At 37.9% G+C, this 12,733-nt stretch overlaps 1 protein-coding gene across 2 annotated transcripts in view; it reads right to left on the bottom strand.

Annotated features, from left to right (window-relative positions):
* Positions 1-12,733, bottom strand: part of RAB2A (RAB2A, member RAS oncogene family) — a 41,421-nt gene that overhangs the window by 5,750 nt on the left and 22,938 nt on the right. For both annotated transcript variants that reach the window (XM_082754024.1, XM_082754025.1), the window contains exons 4-6: positions 12,511-12,593; positions 11,961-12,053; positions 8,682-8,793 (exon numbers count right to left, since the gene is read on the bottom strand). In XM_082754024.1, coding sequence (XP_082610150.1) covers positions 8,682-8,793; positions 11,961-12,053; positions 12,511-12,593 — 288 coding nt within the window. The remainder of the gene's footprint in view (positions 1-8,681; positions 8,794-11,960; positions 12,054-12,510; positions 12,594-12,733) is intronic.

Below are 12,733 nucleotides of genomic sequence, written 5' to 3'. Positions count from 1 at the left end.
GTGGACCTAAAATACCCACCTGAGAACCTTACTAAAAACAGCACTTTAGTCACTTTAAGAATATCGTATCAGATTTTGGCATTGTATGCTAGTGCCCCAATTATAGCAAGGACAAGAAGGTGAACTCTGTGTAATTGGCTTCTTCTAAAAATTTCTTTTTATACTGCATGTTCTAACTCTTATCTGGAACATGCAGTATACTATAAACTCTCAATTATTTATGGGCAGTTTATCCTGTTTGCAGATTAACCGAGCCACGGATGCAAAGAGACAGAGCTGTTTCCCCTCAAATCCAGTTTGCATTTATTAGCCCACGTGCAGGGGACTGCAAGAACACAGCTGTAGCACTTCACATGCCAACTTGGATCCAGGTGCAGCTCAGCCACTTCCACACAACACAAGACTTCAACCAGTAAGCCCACGCGGACCCAGGCTGGCTGCCTACCAAGCCTGCTGCAGTTGCCCTGTGGATCCTGGTAACGCAGCTGTTATTAAACCACAATACAAAGACACTGATGCCTCTCCACCCCCGACCAACTCAAGTCCAGCCCAGTTTACTCTCACCAACTCCAGACAGGCAGCACTGGGTTCTGCCTGGCTCTACAAGCAGTCACCTGAAAGATGGCAAGCCCCTGCTACACAGCTCCTACGTTAACGTAAGTCTGCAAAAAAACTCTCTTCCTTTTATGTGTAGACTTCCAAATATACAAATTCTAGGCTACATTTGAGGAAAATTAAAGAAATCACTGCATCTTTAGGAATGTCTACACTTCACGTTTAACTCCTGGTTTTAATCTTCCTGAATCACAAGTTACTGATGCTTTTACGCCTAAGAGACTACTGAATGCATCTATCACCACAGCACTTAAAAAAAAATCTACAGAAGTTGTGCATTGATTTAATGATTTCTTTCAATATAACCTTCTTCTACTGCGTTCACCTTATAACTAGGTTTGCCAACACTGATAACGGCAACACCCTGCTGAGGAAAATGACATTACTGTGCAAACAGGGAAACTGAGTCTTGTAAGATGCGATCTGCCTGCTGTGTCACACCTGCACCTAGTGGAAAGCAAACGAAGGAGGGTTTTGAGTCACGATATCTGAGTAAAATATCACTTCGGATATTTACATAAGGGGTTTCCTAGGTCACATTGCTTTACAGAAATCACAAAGTCTCAAAATGTCCACCTCAGAAAACAAACAAGCAAACCCAAAAGAACAACAACCGAAAAGCACAGATGCTGCACTCAAGACAAATTAATCCTAAAACCACTGACTATAAAACAAAAGCAATTTGACATCTATTTTATCAAAGTAAACAAATAACAGGTTTACTGCCCTAGAGACAAAACCAGGAAGAATGAATTCTGTTACTAGAAAAAAAAATGCAGGAAGTAAAGGAGTAAGCTCCTGTTACCTCTGTCACATGCAAGTTGTATGTAAGAGTAATAATAAGCTGAAGGCACCAGAACACAAGCTATAGAACAATTATATTTAGATTTGGCAGATGTGACAAAATGTGCAAATCAGGTCTTGCAGACACTAAAGCTATTGCCGTGATGAGTATTTGATGACTTAGCTCCAAGCTGAGCATAACAAACTTGTAAATGGATCACTGATGCTTTTCAAAACTCAGATTTTACAAGTCCATCTTTGCTCAAAACCAAAATATATCATGTTCTGCATTTCCAGTTCGTGTAACATGCTGCCCTCTGGTGGCTATATTAAATTTAGTGCTTTGAAACACAAATTGGTTCGAGTTCATTATTTCTGAATGCTTTCCTACTCTTAACTCAAGAACACTTAACTGTAACGTATCTCAAATTTTGAAGCATGGCCTTCACCTCTGTGGTCAGCCAACACCTAGAAGTTTGTCTTCCTCCCAATTTGCTATGCTCCAGCAGTAAGATTAGTTCATTATTCTAGTACTCAAGGACACATTTGGAAACAGTAACGATACAGACCACAAATGGATTTATTCAGTAGGGCATTCAACATCCCAGAGCGTAAGTAGTGCTGGATAGTCACTTACAGAGGGGGATCCCAAAGCTCTGAGCAGCTGTTTTATGCACAGAAATACAATGTTTTTTATAATTAAATGATCCTTCAGAAAGAAGCCCAGGTCACCAAAGGGCTTACAGAGGGGTTAGTTATCAAGCAGCAGGGAAGTGCTGTATAACGAACCCACACCCCAAGAAGTGCCCTTACACATTTGTGGCTTTAAATATAAAGGCAAGGTGCACAGGCCCAAAACAGAACTTGCAAGTAATTGGCTTGTGCTGTTTTTGACAAACTTATTGGGAAGAAGCACATTACTAGCTTGAAGCTTCTCAAGAAGTGCTGCAGCTGCTGCTGAATAGTTACAAGAGATGGTGCACCTGAGGAAAAGATAAACACGTAACTCATGAACTACTTATAGAGCAAAATCTATGGCTCAGGCAGACAGCCATATGATGCTTTTCATGCTGTCATTTAAAGACTGGAACCCTTAACTGAGAATTTTATTATGATTACACCTCAGGATGCCCAGAAGCCCCAAGAACAATGGCAGAGTCACTATTCCTTACAGCAGAATTGGGGCGCTGTCCAAGGATTTCCCACAAGGAGATAAAAACTGGGAATCTTCACTGAAGTCAGGTGTCTTGCCCCTTCTCTCCCCTACAGATTTCCTACACCTATTTCCTCATGGGAGAAAATGGATCAGCTTCACACAGCTGAAGGGTCGCTTCAGCTCAAAGGGTCGTTTTGATTTCAATGAACTTGAAGGAATCCTGGTTTTGATACAACTTAAGGCAAACCAAATAAAATTTAAAAACCACACCTTTCACATACAAGTAATCCTACTGTTCTGGAAGTTCTAGTCAGATTACATTTTATGTCACTTCACTGTTAAAGCTACTAACACCTTGAAGTTTCAAGTTGTATCTTCAAGTTGTATCAACTAAATCCTTGCTAAATAGATCACCACGTCAAGCAGCTGTTTGTGTACCAGCAGTTAGTCATGTTTAAAGAGGGTAAAAGGAAGGGAAAAAACAAGTTCTAGAAAATATCAGTTCTAATTTGGAACTGGTAAGAATCTCATCTTTCTGTGGGATTTTCATTTTTGCCCTTTAGGATATTACAAAGGCTATCATCCTTCCATTATCTGTGGCTGAGCCCTGTTGAAACTACAGGGGTTTTGAGTCTCCACTCTCTGTTTAAACAGAAGTACGAAAGAAACTGCCTGAAGAGAAAATTAAGTTACAAGTGAAACAAAACTGTCGATTGACCATCCAGCTGTATGTTCAAACGCTGGGTTGAAGCAGTTAGTCCATTCAGATTTAATCCTGAACAATGAATGCATTAATGCATTCTATTTATGTGCAGACGACTTGGAACAACAAAGACAGTAGTCTAAAACGAAAGCTGGGCATAGGGCTATATAATCCCATCAGTTTGGGAAACAACTTACTGAAACCAACTGCCACACCAGGAGTCAGTGACATGCTAGTAGAGCTCGGCGAGATCAGCTTCTGAACAGCGGTGGTGTCTGGTGCTGGTCTGACCAGATCCAGAAAACTCTTTTGCTTAAGGTTGATCGTGTTAGGCATTACTGAACTAGCAGTATGGAGCACAAGAGGAAGGCATGAAGTTACTCCAGCTTTCCAGATACAGCTAGGCATCTTTACTTCTTTACAATCAGTGCCTGTAAGTGGATTCAAATGATATTCCAGGGATGCAAAGATAACTACCGAGTGCTGTAGAAGACTTTACGGTTCACGCAGATGACCCTATTCTACCTGTGCACGTTAGACACTGCCCCAGCAGAAATCACACAGCAAGCTCTGAACTGCACATTTCAGATAGGACTACAACTAACAGTCATGTGCTGTTGTTGAACCACCAATGGAAAGTGTGATACAGTTGTTAATATCTCTTGCAAATGAGAGAAAACAAATCTTGAGTATTACACGTAGTTTTAATACAAGGTGAAAAAGCAACTGATGTTGACACAGCTCAGAAAACACTGAAGAAAAATGCTAAAAAAGTCAGTTGGCTGTTGATAGTAGGCTATCTATTTTGATGGCTTTAGACAGAAGCTAAAGGGAAGTTGATAACAACAAAAAACTCTTTCTACAAGTATGATATGGCTGAAGAGGCAGTATAACTGGTCTTGCGACAGCAGCCAAATGATAGCCAGTCAAATAACCCCCCGCCCAGTCCTTTTACCCTCCCAGTGATTCAGAAACTCTCCTATCCTCATCACATTCCACATTACACGTGATGATTTAACTCTGTGGCCACACTGAATTCTTACACGCCTCCATGGAAGCTCTGAAGGAAGAGCCTACATCTACTTCCTGCTCCCAGCTATTAATTGCCTATTGTGCAAACAGGATATAAACATCCCATTAACAGCCTTGCTCTACATGAACAGCTAACAGGATATTCTCTGCTGCCAAACGTTGCCATCCAAGATGTAGCTTAACAGATCATACTGAAGAACAGAATGAATGTTTTAAAACTGTCTTAAGACCTGAGCAGGACAATGCACTGCTACAGCTAGGAACTGACTAAGGCACTACACAGTGGCAGAAACTGCGTTTTGAGAAGGGAAACAAAAATAACACTAATAACAGGAGCTGGTTTGTTCATTTAAAGAAACAGCCAAAGACTACCATTATCTTACAAATCTCTATTGTAGTTGTTTATGAGGCATGTTAAGATGACGTTGGGTCAAAAACAATGTTGAACTGATCACGTTATCTGGTGGCTTGCCTCATCACTCTGTAACAACAATGTATTTTCAACTAGAGTGATAAAAGGAATCTGTTAGAGATAAGTTTCCTCTGGCCATTTAACTGCTTCGGGTACAAGACAGCAGACACATCCATGTACTGCTGTGTTTCAGTAATGCATCCTCATGAAACGTGGGTAGTCTGTATACTGCATGGCACTGACTAGGACCACAGGACTTGAACAGCTTATGCTTCATGATGAAGATCTGCTAACCCATGTAGCATCACCAGCCTGTACTGCCACTCTGCTCCTCCTGAATCCCCCAGCAACAAGAACTTGGTATTCAGCATAGAAGAGCCACACTGTTATTAGCCCTGTTGTCTCAGGGCCAGGTATTAGTCTGGACCAGAGATAAAGTTAAGAAAAATATGCCAGGTCTTAAACTAGATGTGCAGAAATGCTCATGTGGCAAACAGTCTAAGCTTCTGTCCCATTCTGTCTAATCGGACAGAACAGATCAGTGTACAATGGCATGCCCTGCTGAAGTAGATGTTCATAAAATGTGGAATATGGTTAGATACCAAAAGATCTGAGAATACAAGTACCTGTAGAGCAAATAGTGTCTCAAGAATAACTAAAATGGATAAAAACTACTTGTTATACTTTCTTTACACTAGTGGAATGAAAGCTGTACATGTTCATAATGATACAAACAGCTTCCATATATTGAGGATAAGGCTCTAGAGAATTACAGCAATCATTACATGTTTTTAAGATGGTTTGGAGAAGGGCACGTATGAACAATCCGTGATGATTATTTCTAAACCCTTGACAGTCTTCTTTTGCCATGAGTACGAACCTCAGATTCAGAAACCGGTTAGAGCATCAGCTCTGCAGCTACAAAGCATATCTGGCCAGGAAAAATGGATTTCCTTCCCAATTCTACTTCAGACAGACACCTCAAAATTCGATCTGTTTTTTTTCAAATGGGTGGAAGAATAGTTAAAGCCTTATTATTGGATACTGTGCAGCTTCTTTGTCATCACTTTACACTTCCATTACTACTTTGTTTTATATAGCAGCCACTAAAGCAAATGTAGCACTGGGACAAAAGCAGTAGGCCAAGGCTTTATTAGTCAATTATAAAGTCTCAGCAAGGCAAAATCCCTCTTCTGAGAACGGAAAGAGGAAACAAGACACTGGTTGTTATGTATGAATGCTCTGGCCTGCTCTATCTATGCATTTCCATATGTTCACGAGTCTTACAGTAATAACGTCTTTTCTCCAAATCACTCTTTTTGAAGGATATTTCCTACTGAGGGGTAAAAATAACAGAAGCACAGCCTTTTAGATTTATTTCCAATCTATTTTTTTTTTTAATCCATTTTTGATTTGTTAAATGAAAAAATTCAACAGTATAAACACATACTCTTTCTAGTCAAAAACTTCAATTTCTTAGTCTCCCCCCCCCCCAAAAAAAAAAACAAAAAAAAATGTTTTGCATTGCTACTGCATAAGGTAAGATTTGTGAACACATGGCCACGGATTTCTTCTGCTTAAAATTTCATCTAATTTTCACTGAATTACCTCAAATGCTATTCTTTGTTTAGTTTTTACATCCTCAGCCAGTCAGAAAACTGTAATTTCTTTCCAGTCCTGAAGCCATGTGCTGAAGGCTTTCTACATCTGCCTCAGTTCTGCATACCTCTTGATCTTTCTTCTAATGCTGCCCATTTCACACAATTTCTTCCCTCGTTCCCCTCACGATTTTTTCTGATACTGAACAATCCAGAATCAGCAGAATGACAAAAATGTATGTGGCCTCTTTGATTGTCCATGAAATCATAAACTTTAATTTCCTGTGCCTACTACTTCTCCTCACTTATTAACTCAAAAGTTAAGATTTTGCTCTTTCAGCTGTAACTAGAGTAGATCATGCTACCTCTTTTAGTATTGATTGAGAGTACCGCTTAAGGAATGCATTTGACTGTTGCTACAAAGAATTAAATCCTCAAGCTTTTCCATCGGAGTTAAAGTTAGTACAATTACTCACTCAGAGAACCAGGAAGAGAGGATTCTATTTGAACTTATTTAAGAATGAACTCTCTGCTGATGTTCCCTCTGATAGTCATAGGTGCATTAGGCGCCAGACAAGTCATCCCCTAGAACTCACTTTTTGTCACAGAAATAGGTGACAATGTTAAAACCACACAGTAATAAAACAGAATGAAATAACTGAAGGCTGTATGCTATTCCTACTATAACTTCTCAAAATTTCAAAACTAGAGAGCATTACTACTAAAGCAGTGTCTAACTGGTTGCCCACCATCTTGAATTTAGGACTATTTTAGAAAAGATTAAGAACAGATTATGTAGTATGAGAAACTGAACTATGGCATGCTACTTAAAAAAGCTAATAAGCTTGGATGCAGGAACTGAGTACAGGTCTGAAATACAAGTCACAGAATGGTTTGGGTTGGAAAGGACCATAAAGATCACCTAGTTCCAACCATGGGCATGGGCAGAGACACCTCCTACTAGATCAGGTTGCCCAGCGCCCCACCCAACCTGGCCTTGAACACGTCCAGGGATAGAGCATCCACAGCTTCTCTGGGCAACCTGTGCCAGTGCCTCACTGCCCTCTGAGAGAAGAATTTCAGTGAAATTGAAATGAAGTGATCTTTCTGTTTTACACAGCACTAATGTGTCATCTGGAGCTCTTTGTCCACCACTGTATTGGGTCTGGCTGGGATGGAGTTAATTTTCTTTATAAAGGCATATATGGTGCTGTGCTTTGGATCTGTGATTAAAACCGCATTGATAACACAATGTTTTAGCTGCTTCTAAAGATTGCATGCACAATGTCAAGTTTTTTTTTGTTTGTTTGTTTTTTTTCCCCTGCTTCGACTCCCTCAGCAATTAGGCTTGGGGTAGGCAAGAAGTTGCAGAAGACACAACCAGACGGATGACCTGACTTGGCCAGAGGGATATTTCATATTATACAATTATAATGCTCAGCAATAAAAACCAAGAGGTAGCCTTTCTAAACAGCTGCTGCTCAGAGACTGTCTGGGAATCGATCTGTTTATGGGAAGTTGGGAGTGACTGCCTTACCATCACTCTCCCCCTCCTTCCCTTCACTTACTAAGCTTTCTTTATGTTGATCCACAAGTCCTTCTCGCTTTGACTCTTCTGATTCTCTACCCCACGCCACTGGACAAGTGGTGTAAGTGTGCAACTGGGTAGATTTTGAATTGCTGACTCAGATCAACCCACCACAACCATCCTTCAAGAAAGATGTGTAGCAGACCAAGGTGACATAGGTAAGAACTCACATATACCCAGGAACAGGAACTATATGCAAATTTCAAGGGAATTAAGTTCTTTAAAATAGTGAAGACTGAAAAGCATAACACGTGAATACATAACAGACTACAGTAACCAAAATAATGACCTCTTTGACAGCTCTCTGGAGGACAGAAATTGTGTGTGTGAACTGCAGCAAAGAAGATTCCTGCTAGGTGGTGGTGGAGAAAGATGAAAACTGTTTACAGTTGGGATACCAAAGTATTGCAATAGCTTGCTCTGAAGAGCACGTGAAAGATAAGAGGTCTTTAAGAACTGGTTAGATTGACATTTGTCAAAGACACTGATTGTTTTTCTTGCTTTGCACTAGCAAATCTATTCCAGTTTCAAATTTCAGATTACAAAACAGGTGTACCCATTTCACTGATTATGCATTTTTAAAAATAAGCATAGTAGTTAATGGAATCTCAACAATATCTTTGGTGCTGTGCAATCAGATTAAATTTAGACAACATCTTTCTCATACTACAAATTAAAGAGTAGCTGATTCAAGTGGAGAAAGCCAAAATCTAGAGGAATAACATCTGTACAAACTACAGAATGCATTTGAAAACAACTGTTTTTACTGAAGTGACAATGTTAAGCAAAGTTACCTCCTCTACGTTGGAAGCAGTTTTGGCAGACGTCTCCATAAAGATAAGTCCATGCTCTCGTGCAAATGCTTCACCTTCCTCTTTCTTGACTTCTCGTCTAGATTCTAAATCACTAAGATGGAAAAAAAAAAGTTATTCCTGTGGTCTAACCTGTCCAGGTAAATATCATTCTTCAGAGATGTACTTAAAAGCCAACAGTCCCCATTACAACTTATGTACATACAAAGATCTATTCAAACCTTTACATAAAGTAGAATTACTATAAGCTTTGCACTTGCAACATATGGAGTAGCCACAGTCATCACACCTGAGTTATCAGTTCTAGCTGACACAGATCTTAAAGAGTTCATGAAATGCCTTTCAACAGAATAGGTATATACTTAGCTAGCTACTCCTCAAATGCTAACTTTAGACATTCTCATTTTAGATAAATATCATTTTTCTAGTATCATTATCTATGAACCAAAGTGTTATTTTCAACTATATTAGCTGCTCCCTCCTGATGACCTAGCATTTAGGTTTTGAAACTCCATGCAGGACCTAGCCTTTTAACAGCAGCAGAACTTAAAGTGACTGTAACACATTTTCTTGCTTCCTGCTTTCCAGTCTGTAAGAAAGTTAAATATTACAAAAATAGAACATAGAAAACCTTCTTGGATTGGACAACGAAAGACAAAACCACTCCTAAGTCATATGGACTCATAAGTATTTCACTCCTACTTTTTAGAACTTCTTTAGTTGTTAAAAATACAGTGATACACAATTTCTGTCCTTCTAAGTATATTACATTCTGAACAATATAATGCTGTATTTTTTTAATATAATTTTATATATATAATTTGTATTTAAATTACGCATGTAAACACACACTTTCATATATACAAATTCAAAATAAACAGCATGCAAATACAGAGGTTTAATTTATAGCCAGAGTGCTAGTAAAACATTAAATACTGGGCTGCCACTCTTGCAATTACACACATATGAAACAGAAATCATACTCACTTGGCATCTATTTTGCAGCAAAGTAGGTTTTTGTTGTTTTTACAACTATATGCTAACTCAGATAAGTAATAGAGTCAAGATAATTCAGTACGTCATTTGAACATAGAGCATTTGAGATAAGGATACAAAAAATGTCTTCTCATAGAAAAAAATAAGTTGATGTTAATTTTATGTAAGCATTCCCAGTATCTCAGTCTCAGACTTAAGATAACATAAACAAGGTGCTCTTTCTCATGTCCCCAAGGTAGCTGTTTGACGTTGTATTTTTGAACTTGAACTTCATTGCTACTACCACGCTACACTCCAAAATATCTTATCTAAAGCTTGATTCACTACAGTGTTATCTCCATGATAAAATAGAAATAAACATGTTTTTTATTTGAAATAGTGCAGCTGCATTGGAAACTGCAATGATAACCCACTCAGTACTCACTACTGATATCTAAACTTATCCATATAAGAGCTTTAACTGCTTCTACTAACCACAGTTGTCTTCCTCTCTCCATACATCCCATTCCAATAATTCGAAGCATTTGGTCTTACTAGATCAATATAGCTATGCTTTGTTCTGGAAAGGAGATCAAGTATAGTATTTGTCATGTTTCAATTCGAGTATACGTAATGTTTTCAAAAAACAGCTATTATATTTCAGCTTAATTTCTCAATACCCTTCAAATCTTGTATTAAGTTAGTAGTACAATTAATTGTATTGTAAGTGCACTTTCGGGACCTATACAATTTATTCTTTAAAAAATCTTATGCTAGTATATGTGTTCTTCCTTCTATAAGTCTTTAGAGCAGTACACTTTACTGTAAGAGCTCCAGTAACATTCTTTTGGTATAATGCAGTGCAAACGAAGGAGTTTCCTTCCCATTCTCCTCTTTGAGGCTTGAAAAGAATACCCTTTAAAAAGCTTCTTAAAGAACTTTTGCTTCCTGTGGCACCACAATCTGCAACTTAGAATACATAATCTAAGTAAATTTATTGTGTGAATAAACCCTAGTTTAACTGGGATAATTACTGAACTTGCTGCAAGTAGCATATTATATAACATACAACCACATGGTATATAGTCTGCAAGACATCAAAATTTACTTTGCTTTAACAGCTAAGAATAATCAGGAATAATTACAGATGTCTTAACTAAGTATACGAATTTACACAGTATTTTCTGAAAAAAAAAACAAAAACAAAACAAAAACAAAAACCAGTGCACGTTATTTCTGTGCCACTTCTTTACTCACATAAGCATAAAAAAAATGTTGGTCATTGCTTTAATGGGCTTACCAAATCTTCATTTAATAAATTAGATTACCTTTTGTAACAATTTGTGAAGACTATGCTTATCACATCCCTCTACTAAAAAGAGCTCTGCTAGTCATTTTCCATATTTTAAATAAAAATGTGGGTAAGCTTCATAATCATTTATTGCTTAATGGGATTTTTTGGAGGAAGGATGGCGGCAAATACAGGGAAAAGAAGTGGAAGGAACGGGAAAAAAAAAGAATGAAACAAGAGGTGAACAGGCCAAACTAGACTGTATTTACTACAAGGCTATTTCTCAGCAGCATCTAAAAGTGATCCAGCTGTTCTTTAAAATTCAGGGGACAAGCATACTGTTACTTCAACTGGCATCTTTACCTTCAAGAATTTCATGGAGACAAGCTAATGTCATTCAGGTAAAGGCTCACAACTAATGGGTTATTAAGTTCTGAGATGATGCTTTTGATATTAAAAAAAAAAAAAACAAAAAAAACAAGTCTCAGCATCAATAGGGAACTATTTTAGAACTCTGGACACTCTAGCAGATGAAAAGGCCAAGTAGATAATCCTTTCTAAGTTTGGTAACAAACTTCCAAACCTTTTGAAGTTGTATCACTTAGTGTCTAAGAGCTGCCTGAACTCACAAGGAAATGGTTAAAAACCATTCTCTGACCACACTCCTAGCTGAAACAGACAGAACATAAAGTAGGCTTGAAGTTCAGAAGCATCTCATGTAATTATTGAGGTATGCAAGTTTTATATTTCGTAAACATTTTGAAGTGAATCCAGTAGTATGGGCTTCACTTTGTTTAATGACACTTTCTCTGCTGTCATTCTTAACCAAAAATGCAAACCACTTTAGAACACGTAAATTAGGAGCCATACTCCCTTTTTAAGGGACAGATCTAGGTGCTAACTTATGGAATCACCATTTAGAAAGAAAAAAGGTAATGAAAAAAACAAGCTTTAAATCTGTAGTATCTACAAAATCATGACTGATTGAATTTTACCTTTTATTTCCAATAAGCATTATAACCATGTTGGAATTGGAATGTTGACGAGCATCTTCTAACCAGGTTGTCAAGTGGTTGAAAGTGTCCCTCCTGAGTATGGAAGAGAATGAAAATTAAAAGCATTTATTTATTTATTTATTTTCCCTCTCCAGATTGGTACTTCAGTAAAAAGTTCGCTACAGTGAAAGAAAAAATACAGTTCGTGGTAATAAAACCACAAGAAAAGAATTCATGAAATACTTTAAGGTCTTTCTCAATAAAGGTAATTCAGAGGTTCATGGTCAAAGAGTTTACAAAAATATTTTGACTCATTCTTCCAAAGAGTTTACATATACTTTTTCTCAACCATTATACTGAGAAAATTTGAAGTATTTATATACTAAACATAGGCTGTATCTTGATTTTGAGCACATAATGAACATGGTAAAACATTAGATTGCACCTATTTATAAAAATGCTAAATTAGACATTTTTACACTGTAGAACTGTACTGTGATATACAGAAAAGACAATTTTAAACCAGTTATAACTTCCTCCACATTCTCACCTTGTTATGTCATACACTAGTAAAGCCCCTGCTGCCCCTCTGTAGTATGACCTTGTAATGGAACGGAAGGACTCCTGTCCTGCCTGTAGAAGACAAAGTTGCATTATTTCATGTCTCACATTTATGTTTTGTTGCTAAAAATTTACTACTTTTGAGAGGGCAAGAAGGTGTACGGAGGGGAAATCAGAGCGGGGACAACTGGGGACAAAGTCTCTTACACGGG

Source organism: Aythya marila (assembly GCF_965140915.1).
Source record: "Aythya marila genome assembly, chromosome: 2".
In the NCBI taxonomy this organism is placed as follows: domain Eukaryota; kingdom Metazoa; phylum Chordata; class Aves; order Anseriformes; family Anatidae; genus Aythya; species Aythya marila.
This window is presented reverse-complemented; position numbering and strand designations above follow the sequence as displayed.